The sequence below is a fragment of the Penaeus monodon genome, unplaced genomic scaffold (assembly GCF_015228065.2).
Source record: "Penaeus monodon isolate SGIC_2016 unplaced genomic scaffold, NSTDA_Pmon_1 PmonScaffold_2537, whole genome shotgun sequence".
In the NCBI taxonomy this organism is placed as follows: Eukaryota; Metazoa; Arthropoda; class Malacostraca; order Decapoda; family Penaeidae; genus Penaeus; species Penaeus monodon.
The window spans coordinates 1-18,361 of NW_023655663.1; the positions used below are offsets into that span (position 1 = coordinate 1).

At 35.3% G+C, this 18,361-nt stretch overlaps 1 protein-coding gene and 1 long non-coding RNA gene across 2 annotated transcripts; both read right to left on the bottom strand.

Moving 5' to 3' along the window:
* Positions 1-4,459: 4,459 nt before the first annotated feature.
* LOC119570378 lies at positions 4,460-5,929 on the bottom strand. Its single transcript, XR_005228410.1, has 3 exons — positions 5,778-5,929; positions 4,964-5,057; positions 4,460-4,485 (listed from the first exon to the last, which is right to left on the bottom strand). It is a non-coding gene; the product is annotated as an uncharacterized LOC119570378 (long non-coding RNA).
* Positions 5,930-10,463: 4,534 nt separating this feature from the next.
* On the bottom strand, positions 10,464-16,780 carry LOC119570377 (E3 ubiquitin-protein ligase RNF103-like). The gene is made up of 5 exons (XM_037918136.1): positions 16,448-16,780; positions 13,909-14,072; positions 13,277-13,538; positions 12,679-12,804; positions 10,464-12,336 (listed from the first exon to the last, which is right to left on the bottom strand). The coding sequence occupies exons 1-5, from the start codon at positions 16,562-16,564 to the stop codon at positions 10,990-10,992; spliced, it is 2,016 nt and encodes a 671-aa protein (XP_037774064.1). The 5' UTR covers positions 16,565-16,780; the 3' UTR covers positions 10,464-10,989.
* Positions 16,781-18,361: the final 1,581 nt, after the last annotated feature.

Below are 18,361 nucleotides of genomic sequence, written 5' to 3' on the forward strand. Positions count from 1 at the left end.
AATTTTCTAAACATAAAAAAACAGAAAATTTCATACTCACCTACGATAAAACGGGCAGCTATGACGGCATGCTGATCTGGAGACCGCAGTTTGGGGTGCCAGGATACCCCAAAAAAGGTCTCCAGAAGGGTGCTGTGTACTGACCCTTCCGGGAACTACCTCAACAACCCAAAAGACTATTCTTTTCATAAACCTAAAAAAGAAAAGAGATGAGTGAACAAATAAAGAATATCTGAGTTTTGGGGAGTGTGAGTTGTGTGTGTTTTTTTGTGGTTTGTTGTGAAAAATTTTAAAAATGAAAAAAAACAATTTTTAGAAATTATATAATTTGTTCAGTAGCATTTTTCCCTGATAATTTATTGGAGCCTTTTCTTTTATCCTCTTTTTTCTCAAAAAGTTCTCCATACTGGCCGGGCCTTTTAAGGAAAACAAAACAAAAAAAACACTTTTATTTATGATAATACTTGCTATATCCAAACACACTTTCTCGGGGAATTTCCCTATTAAGAAACCCTTTGGACATGCTTTAAAAAAACACTAAGACCGTAACCCCTAAATTAGTTATAATAAAAGGGAAAAAAGAAAGAAAAGAAAAAAAAGAAAAAAAAAAAAGAAGAAAAAAAATTCCCCCCCCCCCCCAAAAAAAAAAAAAGTATCCTCGTTTTATGTGTGATTATTTTTTTCTTTTAAAAATATATCACACTCAGACTTCGAACTGCTTTTGCAATCATCAATCAAAACCCCGAGTTGTGAAAAATGAATGCCAGAGCGCACATTTTTTCACATGTCCCTTTTTTGGTATCATTTGCACAATTACTAAATTTAAATGTTTTTTTTTTTTAAATTTAAAAATGTGTTCAACTTGATGATGAGGTGGATTTTGGGAAAAGAATTGCTATGTTGAAAGGAAAATTCGTACCGACTGTTGCAGAAGGGTTTAAAATTTCTGATTTCTCAAGAGGCTGGTGCTGGGTGCCTCGAATTTTTAAGCGACTGCTAAATGTATTGAAAATTTCTTAGTGGATTTTCAAACTGCAAAAAAATATTGTTTTAATAAAAAAAAAATTTTCATTACCAAACCAAACACAACCCCACAAACCACACACACCCCCACACACACCCCACACACACACACACAACAAAAAAATTCTGCATACTATTTCGAGTACAATTATAAAGGTAAGCTATTTGTACATTTTCTTTACTGAATTCAATGACAATTAAAAACCTTTAAAAAATACATACTTCTGCGAAGAGTAAAAAAATTTCCAAAAAACCTTTTTTCTGAAATGAGAAAGTTAAACGCATTGAATTACCTGGGTTTAGTGTTCCGATCCCCCCAAACACCATTTCCACCATCCATTCAAAACGACAAATATCGCCAAATAGAGAAGTCAAAAGGCTGGCCCCTGCCACATTTCTTTTTTTTTTTTTTTTTGTACTGAAATACAAACTAACAATACAACTTTCAATTTTACGCATAAAGGGTGGTATGTGGTATGGTTTATTAAATAAGTAGAAAAAGATGAAAAAGTGTAAATGAAAAAAAAAAAAAAAAGTGCTATGATTTTGTGTGTATGTGACTGCATCTATATAAATACATACGGGAAATTCCCCAGAAACATAAGGGGTTTCACTTGTTAACCCCTTTTGTTCATGTTGCTACAGTTAAAAAAAAATTGGATTTAAGAAATAGTCCAATTTTCCCGTGATGATTTAAAATAACCTAAATGTTAATCACCTAAAAACAAGACTGATCCCCAAAATTTTAAAACACTTGTCAAGAGAAAAAACGATAAATAAAAATTTTAGTTTTAATAATAAAAAGAGGGAAGGGAGGGGGAAAGGGGGAGGGAGGGGAAGAAAGGGGGAAAAAGGGGGGAGAGAGGGAGAGGGAGGGAGAAAGGGAAAAGGAGGGAGAGAGGAGAGAGAAGAGAGAGAAAGAGAGAGAAGAAAGAAGAGAGAGAGAGAGAGAGAGAGAGAGAGAGTTGATATATCTATCTGAAGTGTACTCTATTGCTACTCACCACAAAAGTAGTTTATGCATTTTTTGAAAATTGTATGGATGCCGATGTTACTGTGTGCTTTTCTCAATAGAATGCAATGCAAACATAACATATATCAGATCCTTATATATCTATTTTAGTTTATAATAAGTTGGCTTGCTGATAAAAAGATACTGTTATATTATAATTATCACTAATGAGTACAGCTTCTGTTTTTCTGTTTTGATTTCATTGGAAGAATGCTCTTTATTAACCTTTAAAAACAATGACTGTCTTTGGGGTATGCTTAAGATATGTAAGAAAAAAAAATTACATTTTTTTCAGTGTTCCTTAATCTTTTTGCATTGTGCCCTTTTTGGGAAACTGCATAACCCTCAGGTTAAAAATATTCTCCTCTTGTGAAGTTGGATTTTTCTTTCTGCAAATTATTTTCATTTAATGCTCTCAGCAACCAGGTTATCAAAGAAATTTTAAAAATAAATAGAAAAATAAGAACACTATTTTGTATTATATTTATTTATGTAAAGCAAACAAAGATTGTTTAATATGCAGTAAAATCTACAAACTATAGCAGTTTACAGACAGATAAGTATAGAGGTAGAAAATTATCATTATTCAATAAAATATATATCTTTAGAAATATTTATTCAGCTTTCATCTCCTAATGTACACATATATAAACCTTCAGTAATAATTACATACCTGGGGGAAATCATACACAGATATGACTTGCTGTTTTTCAGAGGTTTGAATCATCTTATTATCTGTATCATTTCATTATTATTACTATTATTATCATAATAAACAGATGAGCATTAGTTACTAGGGGGAATATTAAATTCTTTGTATAGTATCCAGTATAAGAGTAATTTTCAAAACCCAAAACATGTAAAATATTAATTTTGCTATAACAACACAAGAGAAATTAGTTCACCCTTTACACTATCTTTTGTACTAAAATGTTAGGAAAAAAATAAGATAACTCAAAGCCTGAACTTTCATTTTCATAAAAAAAAAAAAAAAATCTATCACTTCCTCTAAACAATATTATCTCTCATAACTTATGGATAATCAATTGTAAACTCAGCATTTTCAAACAGCCTGAATATAATCAATCTCCAGTGCTTGTTCCTCTTTGTTAAAGTCGCTATAAACCCACCAGAATCGAATGGTAGTTCTCTTATATCCGATGTGTCAAGAGGTTCTGCGTCAGGAACAAGACCCCCACGGTAGTTGGCTTAAACTCACTAAACGGCAGAGAGATAATGGTCCACTTGTTCTCTGGAGCCTGAAGATATTTTTTGTATTACAAAAAAATTCTATCTTTTTATTTTTCATGTTATTTTTGTTTAGGTTACCAATGTTACCTGGAAATGAGTGCTTTTAATATTTTGGAAATGTTATGCACCCAGCTCTGCAAGTGCTTAGCCACAAGGATAAATTTAGTAGACATTACCTTACCTGATTTACTTCTTGAATTTTTTTTTAATTGCTATTAAATCAATGGTGTTGTTTTTATTATAGATATCGTAATTACTATAATGTTATAGACAATAGTAGCAACAATACAAGATAACATAAATATTTTAAAAAATTAATGAAAAGGGTAAACAGATGAACAATACTAATCAAAATGGCTACTGTGACTTAGTACGTACCCATCTATTGTAAAAAAATTACAAATAACGGGGCATGGCATGTATGTACATGCCATGCCTGTCGCTTTTTGGTTAACATAACATAGTACATACAGATTACGATATGCTTAAATTTTACAACTTCAGTTTAACAAAACAAAATCCAACTTACTGTGAAGAAAATTTCATAAGAAGGGTATACACTGGGTTCTTGTCCTTTATGTTGGAAGTTCACTTTGTAGATGTAGTTATCTCCTTGACCACGAACTTTCATTTCAAGAGCCTGAATGATTGCTTAATTCCACCCATCATTTGTGTAAGTCCCTGCAAAGCAGCTCCATTCGGCTGAGATTGAGCATGAGAAAACACAGCTCGCTGAAAAAACTTTGATTTCTGCAAAGATACCAGTTTGCATGATGTTAATAATATAGCATAGATAAAGCCTAATTTAAGCTAGTGCAAGTGATAATGTCTTTTATGTCCATGTTCTAATTGAGTGACATCCCTGTTCTTGAATCTAACTGAGTGACATCCCTGTTCTTGAGAACATAAACTCTTGCATGAAACTATTGCAGTATTACTTTAAGTTAGCCTATTATGGCAAAGATGGATGCATTTATATCTATATAAGTGGATTTTGAAGTTTTGAAAATTCAGTAACTTTTGGTCCAGCAAATGTTGTAATTATTTGAAAGAAAACAAAAATAAAGAAAATAACTTTACCTGCAAAGTAAAAACGCTTTACATTTCCTGGTTCCCTGACAGTGTCTGAAGATTCTTTCCATTGTCCAAAGATTGCATGGTACGGAATCATACATCTCTTTGGACCCTCTGCAGTAACACTGAAGTTTTTAAAAATTATCAGTGACTTGCCATAACATAAAAATAATAAAAAAATAAATAAAATTCAAACAATCATATAAATATATACATAGAAAATATATATATTTAAGGCAAGCTTTCAACCCAAAACTTATAGATGTTGACTATCAATAGGTTTTACGTGCTTAGTCCTCATGAGTCTGCCTTAGCTCTGAGACCCCACGGGTTCCCAGTTACATGGATTACCACTGCATTTTTGGCAGCCCTATATATAATAATAATAGGCAATCTGTATAATCTGGCATTTATATAGAACCTGTTACTGTATGTTTTTTAAAATTATGCAAAATGTTAAGAACACACTTGCCCCCTTTTCCAACCATGTTTATGTCATGTTTTCAGCAAGTTATTGAACAGTAGATACTATTTATATTCATATTTGAAAACATCTCACTAATAAGGAATAAATCTCATTCACTTTCAGTTGCCTGGACTCACGTATATGAAGAAATGTGGTAGGCCATGCTAAGGCCAAAAGATGCCCCTAGCAGGAATCCAGTCATCTTCATCATTGCGCAGGAAGTCATTGCAACTGAAATATTATACAAGATATAGATAATATTGAATGGAGAAACTGAAAAAAAAAAAAAAAAAATCCTACCTAATCATGAACCCTGATTATTGCTAAAACCAAAAAAATTAAGTACAAAGAGCATACTACTAACTGTAATTTGCCTGTAAAGAAGTTTATCAAAATGTAAACTTGAATTGGGGCAAGTATTAATATACACTTCAAAAAATATACAAGTCCTTATTAGATAAACTTTACTATGAAATAAATGAAAGAAAAAGAACAAAACCAAAATTATAAAAAACAACTTTACTATCTATTGCGTTGTTACAATATTAAGCAAATCTAGTTTCAGATAAACATCATTCCTTTATGAAAAGCAAGAAATTCTAAAGGTTTCTGAAGAACACACCTCAAAAAACTCAATTACACATTATTTCCCTGCCCCCCAAAAAACAGAACACTCAAAATATACAAACAAATAACATTCAAGTCACTGAAAAACTAACACTCAAAGAAACATTCAAAACACTATCTATCCATCATTACCTCAAAAAAATCATTGAAAAGCACATCAACCACATCCTAACACATACCCCAAGTTTCCCACCCCTACAACAACATACCCACTGAATCCACGCTTACTCTCGCTTACCACTCTTTCCACACACTTTCTTACACCTTCTTACACTACAGCGAAACCAGTAAGTGTTTTTATGGTTTTTAAAGAACCTTCCCCACCTCACATGCCCTTAGGTCAGTCCTTTAAATAATCTTCAGTTATACAAACAGTTATACAATCGCTTCCTGGATACAGTGATACAGCATTTCCACACGGCAGATGTTGCATTTCCTTAGACCGAGGACACGGTGTTATATAACAGTGTTGCATCAGTGTTATTTAAATTTCTTTAGAAGTGGTAGCTAATTCACACAAATGTACTAATCATATGTAATCGATAAAGTGGTGAAATTATTTGTTATGTTATATTCTTCCTCTCCTTTTTCATCGTATAAAACTACAGATGTGCGTCAGTAATGGGGGATGACAAGAATAATAATAAGAATGGGATAAATAAGGGAAAGATGATTGCAATAATAAAAATGATGTCAATGAAAATAATAATAATAAAAAATAACATAACAAACAACATAGAATTTTCAACACAACAACTACAACAAAAGTAAAAATAAATAATAATAATAATATAATAATAATAATAATATTAATAATAACATTGATAATGATAGTAATAATAATAATGATAATAAAATTATAAAGTTCATACGAGTAACAAAAACAACAAACAATATGATGTGATGATAAAAATAATAATAAATAATAATAATAATATAATAATATGATAATAGTAAAATAATAATAATAATATAATAATAATAAATAACAATGATATTACTAATAACAATAACTGTGTGCATCCATGTGTGGATCCATGCACACACGCATCGCCCCGCGCGTATGTGAGCAAAGCGCATTGACTTTTTGTAAAAATAATAATAATAATAATAATAACAACAAGAATATAATAAAATAATAAAAAAATGATAATAATAATAATAAAAAATGATAATAATAATAATGATGATAATAATAATAAAGATGATGAAATAATAAAATAATAATAATGATAATAATATGATAATAATATGATAATAATAATAATAATAATAAAAAATTAATAATAATAATAACAACAACAAAGATATAATGATGATGATAATAAAAAAAATGATGATCATAACTCCCACCACAAATACTTCAAAAATAATAACAACGACAACAGTGATAATGATAATGATAATAATAGTGATAATAATGATAATAAAAATAGAAACACCAATAAAAATAATAATAATATATAATGTAATAAAATGATGACAATGATGATAATAAAAATAATTTATATATTAATGATGATCTTATACTACTACTACAAACTAGTAACTATCATTATTATCATTATTATCATCATCATAATGATAACAATAATAATGATAATCATGAATTATAATAAAAACAGCAATAATAATAATGATAATAAATATAATAATAATAATAATGATAATAATAATATAAATAATAATAATAATGATAATATAATAATATAATGATAAAATAATAATGATGACAATGATGATGATGATGTACTCACATACCCCAAAATAAAATCTTTTACCATACTATCTACATTTATTTTTGCCCAAACATGTTTCCCAAAATCACCATTAAATCTAATAAAACCAAATGAGTGTGAGTTCCACTATCGAGCCTTTTCCATATTTTAACCACACTGATACATATTTCTTCTCGTGAGGTCGTGCCCGGGAAGGTACGGACCATGTAGAACAAAGTATGCAACAGGGTTACCTTGAGTCTGATTGTAATACTAATACTACAGGGGAAAGTGGAAGAATGATAAGTAATTAAAAGGACCTTCTTCTTTGCAGTAGCTGCGCAATCCTGGCGGAGAGAGAAGAGAGAGAGAAGAGAGAAGCGAGAGAGAGAAAGAGGAGAGAGAGAGGAGAGAGAGAGAAGGAGAGAAAGAGAAAAGAGAGAGAGAAAGAGAGAAGGAAGGAAAGAGAGAGAACAGGGGAAAGGAAAAGGAGAGGAGAGAGAAGAGGGAGAAAAAAAAAAGGAGAGTGAAGGAAAGAAAAGAGAGAAGGAGAGAGAGGGGAGAGAAGAAAAAGAAGAGAGAGAGAGAAGAGAGAGAAAAGAAAAGAGAAGAAGAGAGAAGAGAGAGAGAGTGAGAGAGAGAGAGAGTGAGAGAGAGTTGGAAATATGGCTGAAAAAGGTCACCCTTTACTTCTAGAATCGCATGTAACTTACTGCTGCAAAGTCCAATGTTTTCTGGCGACCATTAGAATCCTGGGCCCAGCAGGAAATGCATAGGTAAGGGAAGAATATCATGACGAGGAGCACAGGATGAAGCAAGCTGGTACCACGGTCAGTCGCTGGTGAAAATACATTTGGGGGCCCAGCGGGCTGGTCAAAGTTGCATGGCATTTTATTTGTAGAATTTTTTACGTAACTCCCTAGGTAGATATGTAGATATATAAAAGTACATCATATTTTTTCATTGGCGTACATATTTCGCATATATATATATATAATATATATATATATATATATGCGTAAATAATATAAAATCATATATATATATATATATTGTAGTAAATATATACATATACATACATATATATATATATATATATATATATATATATATGGTAAATATATATGTGTGATTATATATATATATAATGCATGCACGCCACACACGCATCCACACACACACGCACACACACACACACAAAACACGACACTACACGCGCACACGCACGACACACACGCACACACACACAACACATACACGCACACGCACACGCGCACGTGCACCACACCGCACACGCACACGCACACCGCACACGCACACGACACACCACACACACACACACACTCTCTCTCTCTCTCATCACACACACTCGCACACACATACACGCACACGCGCATATATATATATATGTATATATATTATATATATATATATATATATTATTATAATATATATATGCCCTGTCCTACAAGGACGTTTGGCGATCATGGATTTCCATGATTTTCTTGGCAATTTAGAGCGGTGTTTTGCCGTTGCCTTCCACCCTGTGTTTTTATCGAGTCACCATCTCTGTTTACCCGGTTCTGGGACTGGCACTGACTTGGGCTGGCTTGCCCACCCAGTGGCTAGGCAGGTAATCGAGGTGAAGTTCCTTGCCCAAGGGAACAACGCGCCGGCCGGTGACTCGAACCCTCGAACTCAGATTGCCGTCGTGACAGTCTTGAGTCTGACGCTCTAACCACTTGGCCACCGCGGCCTCAATTATATATATATATATATATATATATATATATATATATATATACTTTTCATTTACTTATTTTTCTTTGATCCACTTTAGTTGTGTCTGTATTTTTTATGACTTTCACATCATTATCTTCGTGCAGTCTGTGAGTAATTCTCACAGGGGACATGAGAAACAGTTTTTTGAAAAACTATTGGGTAACTCCCGACAATAAAGATGCTGTTATATAACAGTGTAGTTACATGATATGCAATATGTGTGTGTGTGGGGGGGGGGGGGGATTTTAAAGTGGACTCAAAAGGTAGACACAACTAATCTATGATCAGTACCACAGAATTCTGCACTTTGATATAACCTGCAGTTCTAGAGGATTGCACAACAGTGCTAATGAGGACATGGTCCATCTCCTTGGCCACATTACCCACATCCCTGTACCATGTCCAACATGCAGGTCAAGGCGCAGGTACCAAGGCATGAAATCCCCAATTTCTGGGACCTTGAAAAGTCCTAGATAAGGAGGCTATTCTCACTGCCGGCATCAGCTCCTGAGCCATGAGGACCAAACAGACATCTCATAGACAGCTCTACTGCAGCCAGGTAATGCATTGAAATCACCCTAAAAATTTCAAATACCTTGCTGAGGACTGCTGTCTATTATAGATGAGTTTGGAGTAAAGCATCTCTTTCATGTCAAGTTTACAGACATCAGTAGGAGGCCACTGGGAAGCAGACGGGTAACCCAAGCTCCCAGTCTGAGTCCCAGCGGGACCCACAGCCTGCCTTACTTACTGGGTGGAAAGGACGCTTACTCTACCCCCAACACTAACATCTATATACTTCACTGCCAATTGGGTTCTCTTGGGGTGGCAGACTGGAAAGGCCCCCTCCACACGCCAGTAGGGCATGACCCCATACCTTTAGGGCCTCTTGCTACTCCAAGAGCCCCCACAGTTCAGCCTAGGACTGCAAGGTACCTAGTTTCCATGGGTGGCTAGGAGGGGGTACTGCAGAAGTCTTGATGATGGAGAGGCTATGAGCAGGCAGGTTTTTGCACAGCTACTCCCTTTTGGTTTCAGGCTAGTCAGATGTAAGTGAGAAGGCATGTACAGTACTTATCTAGGCTACCACACCATCACTTCACACCCACCCAGAAGGATGCACACAGAGAAAAAAAGTTAAAAAACAAAAGATTTTAGTTTTAGTAATTATTTGTATATTTTTGTGTTACAATAAATCCATTAACAATAAATAGCATCACAGTATTAATTCAGTTACATATTGGCTGACTTTTGCCAACTAAGGTGACACAGCTAACCAAGAAAGGTTCATACACTTTCTTCAAGCAGCATTTTACCATTACAATATCATATATCACATAGTTAATACCACATAGTTGGAATGAAAAAATCTCCAGAAGGATTAGTCAGAATTAAAAAAAAAAATCTTTCCCTCTATCAAGTTCATTTTGAATTATCAATTTTCATGTTTTATAAGTAATTAATAATGTCTGCATATATCACAAGAAGCGTAAGAAACTGTTTTTTTTTATTTTATAACATGATGATTATATATTTATATATCTCTATGCTTCCTTTACTTCAATTCTAATTTCAGAAATAAGAAAAATATGAAATAATGCAGCTCATTTCATGAGCCTGAACAAAAGAAAAGAAAAAGAGGAAAAGAAAGAATAAAGAATCACATTTCAATTCTGCTTCAGAATTTACCGAGGCTAAATATTATCATCATCATTATTATTATCATTATCATCATTATAATTATACTTTTTTTTAGAGATTTTTATTTGTTTCGAGAAAAAATCAAAAGAAACATTAATCACATACATGTTTTCTTAGGATAAATGTGAGGGTCTTCCAGAAACATGAACAACTGTAAGACAACAAATTTAACCTAAGGAAACTCTGGGCCCTTGAAAACCCATAAATGTAGTAATATCATGCTTGGTATTTATAACTGACAATTCATGTATATGTTCTAGAATAATATCATCCTTATAATATCAACTATAAAATATTACCAAGAATATTCCATCAGATCACACTTTATTTGCTGTTTATTCTTCATGCTCATGCGTAGTATTAGCTGGTTTATTTTTATATGATGGCCAACGGCAGGTTGGACAATGGTGGTTATCTTTTAATAACCACTCTGTAATGCAAGAGTGGTGGTAGTTGTGTCCACATGGAAGGCCACACAAAACTGCTGACCATCGGTATCTTCCTAGGCATATTGCACATACCCGACTTTCTATTGCATATGATGGTGCTGTCCATTTTAATTCTGTCAGACTCTGAGGTGAAAGCAGCCATACATCCTTCAATGAATCACTCTGTTGGGAATTGAGTGCTGCATTTTGTTTCTTTGTTTTTGAACAATTTTCACAAACTTTTAATAACTTTTCATATGTAATGTTTTGAAGACAGCTGTCACTGATTTTTCTGTACCTCAAGTACTGCCTCTCCAATTTCCTTTTCAAGATTGCACATCGATGACAGACATATATTTCCTTCACTGTAGTCCAAAGCTCACATAGCCTACAATTTTCATCTTGACAACAGGCATGTATGTCTAGCAGAATGTCATTTTCATTATCACTGACGCTATCAATATCCGTTTCACTTTCTGATTTTAGGTCTTCCTCGTTGCCCCACCCATCATACCTCCATGTTGGCAAATCCTTCATATAATCATTTGGTATAACAGGATGTAGCCACAAGTCTGGTGTGGCTAATCGCTCTATGAGGAGCTCCATGCCCTCCTCCAGACCTAAATCCTGAGATGGCCTTGGGCGAGACAGTGATGCCATGGGACGGAAAAGAACGTCAACCAAATAGGAATCCATTGAGAATATTGACCACCAATTGGAATCCATATCAGCTGGTTCACTTTCCCTTCTTGAGATGACCCTCCTCAAGATGACGATGATGCCAAAAATGTGCGCTGACATCCAAAATATGATGGGATGCCTTGCGATCATAAGCCAATGGTATCTTAGCTGAGCAAAAAGCCAAGTAGAGTTTAAATAGGAGATCAACCATAACCCAGATTCAAGAAAAATATTAGCTAATGGAAACTTGAGAATTGCAGTAAAAGCAAGCCAAACAACAAAAACAAATATGTTGTATACAAGCATTCGTATCAGAGTGCGAATGGCATGTTTCCATGCTCTCACCCGGACATCAAACACATTAAATATATCAGCAACTGCTAAGGCATTGGCCAGCACAAGTGATACTAAAAAGACATCATTCATTTGAGGCTGTAGAGTACACATGTAGGAATCAAGGGCAGTGTTTGTGAGCGACTCTCCCTTCTGCTTGCCATAAGAAGTTACTCCTGCTGTGACAACAGCTATATTTGGTATTCCAGTCAGACCTGTCCTTTTAAGCAACTGGGAAACCTGGAAAATATGAGAGAATCAAATAATAATTACTGTAGGTAAGTAAATAAATAAAGAGAGGAGAGACGGTGAAAGTGTGGAGACCTGACAGATGTCATTTCAGCTTAACCAATCAAAATAAGGTATTACAGTTTTTCATACTCTCCATCTTCATTGGCTAAACAAAGCAAAATGTAAAGTGGGTTCTACTATAAAAGTTTCATGGAAAAGGAGAGATATTCTACTATATGAACACAAATTCCATATTTCTATTCTTCCAGTATAGATCTTTGCCAAAATCTAATTTCCTACACCCAAGAAAATGATAGATGCACAAAGAAGAAAAGAAAGAAAAACACTTACTTGTTCCTTTTCTTCATACTTGACAGTGAAAGATGCAAGCTTAATTCGAGTTGACAGTCGGAGACTAAGAGTTGCTATCAATAATGGTGGGTTCAACAACTCAGAGATATAAACCACACGTGGAATCTGTCAATAAAATAAACAATCTTTAGACCCAATCTTTTGAAACAGAGCAAACAATAATAGCTAAAATGGAAAAAGAGGTTGGAGAAAGTAGTAATTCCATTTTTTACATGTATTGATAAAAATCAACAAAAAGTAATAGGCTATATATCTCACATATCAAGTGGAGAAGGGAAGACTGGTAAAAAGAGAAAGCAAAGTATTAGTTTCTACTTTTTTTTTCTACACTGGTCAAAACTTGTTTATCTTCTGTCATAACAGCAATAATTTAGATGAAACAAGTTTATAAAGGCCTTGTGTCTAAGGTAGTGAATACAAAAATCAATACTTATATTTACTCTCAAAGCTTTTAAATATACTTAATGAACAAAAGGCAAAATACTAGCCAGGCCTACTTTACCAAAAATAAGGGTTTCAATACTAGTCACAGTGAAGGGGTAAAGCGCATGATAAACCTCAAACTTTTCTGCATTACCTTTTCTTTACTGACAGCTGTGGTATTGAACCAAATTTCTTCAAGCTGTGTCAAGCAATTAACAACTTGAATTCTTGACTGTATTTGGCTATGAAGCCATGAAAGAACTGAAGCAGCAGTGAGATGTGTTGTTGATGCTAAAACAATGTGCTCTCTTCCTGCTGTCTGGCCATTGATCCAACTACTCTGCATGTTTCCCTGTTTCCTTGGTGGCAGCACCAGTACCAGTTGTGGGTGACTCCAGCCTTGCCGTGCACAGAATCTAAAAGAAAGAGCAATAATATTTCATATAATATACAAAGTTTCACATACTATTTTGTCAGTACAAATTTTGTGGGTCATCTTGTATACTTTAAACTGCTTACAGGTTGTTGTTTGCATCTACCCTATCACACTGTGTCTTTCAAAATTGATTAGTATTGCTTCAGACACATGATAATGTTTTCATAACATTACTGATGAAAACTTCTTATGTTACAGTTGTTTAAAAGCTAAATAACAGCAAGTAACTATAGAAAAAAAAAAAAAAACTGAAAAAAGCAATGTATCATAAGTGAAAATGATCATACTTTCTCCTGAATATATTAACTGTATAAATCTAAACATAACAAAACAGCAATATTCATACTCACCTACGATCAAACTGGCAGCTGATGACGGCACTGCTGATCTGGAGAGCCTGCAGCTTGGGTGCCAGGATACGCCAAGAACGGTCATCCAGAAGACGGTGGCCTGTGTACTGACCCTCTCCAGGAACTACCTCAACAAGCCATAAAGACTCATTCTCTTCATAAACCTACAACAAGAAAAGAGATGAGTGAACAAATAAGAGAATATCTGAGTGTGTGAGTGTGAGTGAGTGTGTGTGTGTGTGTGTGTGTGTGTGTGTGTGTGTGTATGTGTGTGTGTGTATGTGTGTGTGTTTGTGTGTGTGTGTGTGTGTGTGTGTGTGTGTGTGTGTATGTGTGTGTGTTTGTGTGTGTGTGTGTGTGTAAAATTTTAGAAATGCCAAAAAACAACTTTTGAGTAGAATTATACTTGTAGTGTACGGCTGCGCACTCGCCGACTCTAAGGTCGATCTCGCCTGGACTGACATCATCCTCGGGCGCCGAGTGGTTGAGGCCGGGTCTTTACCATGCCACATGCCTGCCTTCTCTACCACGGAACAAAGGACGTGGGGAACTCTGCGATGCTGCCATTGACTTGGATGAGACGTCCCGGGCTCCGCTTCCACCAACGAGGCGGGCAGTGTTAAGAAATAATGTGAACATGGTTATAAAAATAACCAACGAACGTATTCTAAACCAAGTCTCGTTACTTGGATGGTGTTGAAGTCTCCGAGAAAAATAAAAGATTTATTCATTTCCCAAGTCCCATACCGTAGATAGTTACAGCCCGAAATGTACATTACCAGTTCTTCTAGGTATCCTTTCCTTCCAAAGTGTCACAATAGCCCCTGAAGGGAGTAATGGTCGTTTGATAGTGTTTTTCTCTCTCCCTCTCTTTTCACGGTTGTTTGGGTCGTTGGCTTGTTTGGACTGCCGGACTATCGGGTTGGTAGTTCAACACTTATTTTGCATATCTTCTTCTTTTCGCGCCATGCCTGGGGCATGGCCTGAGGGTCTTTTTCTGGTATAAATACCCCTAGTTTTGTGAGGGGAAGACAGTTCGGTCCTGACTTCTGTGTGTACTGTGGTCCCGTTCTCGGTGTGCTCGCTTTGGATTTACTTTGTGTTCTTTTAATGGTTGTGTGTAGGAGACACCTGGTCTCTTTTGGACTTTGGCGTGTGGCACGCTACATCATCATCTGTGGAGTGCACTCTTTCTCTGTCCCAAAGCTGCACTGTGAATTCAAAGTGTCAGAGTATAAAAAGACCACTTCACACAGAAGGAACACTGCTTGAGGATCCGTACCTCCAGTGTGTCATTCCTTGATTTTAAACTAAGTCAATACTTAGTTTCCTTCCCTCAGCTCGAGGATCCGTACCTCCTGGGAGGAAGGTTTATTTCAATAAGTCTCACCCATAATAACTTCAGGGCCATTTTACTTTTTACTTTTACTTTGTCTCGATTTGTTGTCTTGATACCTGCCCGACCTTGTGGGTGTCAGGCAGTCTGTGATCTTGTGGTTCCCTTTGGCGTTATTTTCTTTTATTTGGCCTTCAACGCTAAATTGTTTCTTAGATGATATTTCTAAAATATTTCTTGTTGTTTACACAAGTGTTTTTATGCAGAGTTTATCAGCACTAGTTTGTTTTGCTTTTTTTTTTAAGTTAATCTCCATTTTGGGTTGGAGATTAACTTATTCATACTAGGGATTAGCATGTGTTTATGCTAACACTCTGTTTAAAAATACTTATGGAGTTGGGACGCCAACTTAGGAGTGAAAATACACTAAGTCATTTTTGAGTATATCTGGTGTGGTTTTCAAGTGCATCACCCCCGCTGTGATCAAATTGGTGATGTACGCATCTATGAAATTTCCTGTGACTGAAATATTTCCTGTAGACCTCCCTAATGAGTGCGATTTGCTCAATAAATAAATATCATACTATCGTAGAGCTTTCACTCGGTCCCAGTCAAATAAACAAATGATATTTACATCTTAAGTTCTGGTTCAGACTAAGGCTGAATGCTTGAAACTTTCTTGGGCTCGGGTCTCCTTAACAGCACATTGCTGGTTACTCTATCTCGCAACCCCTGAAAGGCTGTAAGAAGGCTAGATGAATCGGAGTATATTAAGCTGATACTCTAGAACAGACCATAACTTTGCTATACCTGGGTTCCCACTTCCAGCAGGTGGATGCTCAAACTGAAGGGAAGAGGAAGAATTTTATGATCTTGCATTTTTCTTCCAAACACGTCCACGCAGACGCTCGGCCTACGCTATCTCCCTTTTCACATATACACACTTACACATCCAACATTCAGCACATACATCCTGTACTTTCCTTCCACCCTTCTTTCATACAACATTCACACCCCCATACACAACACACACGGTTCCCGAACCTACTAATCGGGTGGTGGCAGCGTGCCGTAGGCCTGGAATCTTACATCTGTTCACTGCAGACGAATCTTTTCCCAAATAAAATCTATATTCTCGGTTGAGCCCGAACTCAACCAGACATAGTGAATTCTACTGGGTCTACGCCCCGCTACAATACTAACTTGTTCATGATAGTCATCTTTCCCTGATAACTCTATTGGAGCCTGTTTCTTAGTATCCTCTTTTTTCTCTAAAAGTTCTCCATACTGGACTGGGCCTGTTAAGGAAAACAACGACATAAAAACACTTATCACTTTATGATAAATACTTGCTATATCCAAACACTACTTTCTCATGGAATTTACCTATTAAGTAAACCCATTTGAGACATGCATTAAAAACACTAAGACCTGTAACCCCTAAAATCTAGTTATAATAATAATGGGAAGAAAAGATAAGAAAAGAAAAAAAGAAAAAAAAAGAAAGAAAAAAAAATTCCACCCCCCCAAAAAAAAAAAAAAAAAAAAGTATGCCTCAGTTTCTAATGTGTGATTATTTCTTTCTTTTATAAATATATCACACATCAGACTTCGAACTGCATTGCAATCATCAATCAGAACCCTGAGTTGTGCAAAATGAATGCCAGAGCTGCACATTCTTCACGATGATACCTATTTTGAGTATCATTTGCACAATTACATAAATTTTAATGTTTTTTTTTACATTTGAAAGAATGTGTTCAACTTGATGATGATGGTGGATTCTGGAGAATAGAATTGCTATAGATTGAGGGGAAAAAATTCGTACCTGATGTTGCAAAAGGTTTACAATTTCTGATTTCTCTAAGATGCTGTGTGCTGATGCCTCAAAATTTAAAGAGCTGCGAAACTGTGATACTGTAAATTTCTTAGTGGTTTTACAATCTGAAAAACATATATTGTCTTTTAATAAAAAAAAATTATCATTCCCAAACACAAACACAACACACACACACACACAACCCCACACACCCACACACACACCCACCCACACACATAAAAAAAATTCTGCAACTATTATCGAGTACAATTATAAAGGTAGAGCTATTTTGTACATTTTCTTTATGACATTAAATGACAATTTAAATAAAACCCTTTAAAAAATACATATCCTCTGAAGATAAACAAAAATCCCTAAGGAAATCATTTTTTTCTGAACGAAAAAACGCACTAAATTACCTGGTTGATGTGTATCCAGATCCCACCAAAACACCATTTCCACCATCCAGTCACAACGACAACTTCCCCAAAAGAAAAGGGGCAAAGCTGGCCGCTGCCACTTTTTTTTTTTTTTTTACTGTATCTGAAAAACAAAGCTGAATCAATCACAACTTTCAATTTTACTGTAAAAAGGGGGTTTTTGGGTTGTGTGATTAAGAAAGTAGAAAAGAGATGAAAAAAGTGTAAATGATGAAAAAAAAAAAGTGTATGAGTTGGTGTATTGTGCATGGACTGCATCTTAAATACAACGGAATTCCTAAAAACTATAAGGTTAACTTTTAAACCTTATTGTTCAGTTTGCAAAGCTTAAAAACATATGGATTCAAGAAGTAGCCCAGATTTTCCAGTGATGATTCAAAAATAACCTAAAGCTTAAATCACCTAACACAAGATGATAACAAAAAATTAAAAAACCATTGTACAAAAAAATAACAGCATAAATAAAATTATAGTATGAAATAATCATAAAGAGAGGGAGAGGGAGGGGAAAAGGGGAGAGAAAGGGGAGAGGGGGGAGAGGGAGGGAGGAGGAGAAGGAGGGGAGGGGGAGAGGGGGGAGGGGGGGGGGAGAGAGGGGGGGGGGGAGGGGGAGGAGGGGGAGGAGGGGGGAGAGAGAGAAAGAGAGAGAGAAAGAGAGAAAAAGAGAGAGAAAGAGGAAAGAGAGAAAAAGGGAAAGAGAAAAAAGGAGAAAGAGAAGAAGAGAGAGAAGAGAGAGAAAGAAGAGAAAGAGAGAGAAAGAGAGAGAAAGAGAGAAAAAGAGAGAGAGAATTTATATACTTCTAAATGTACTGATTGCTATCACCAAAAAAGTAGTTTAGCTTTTTTGAAAATTGTAGG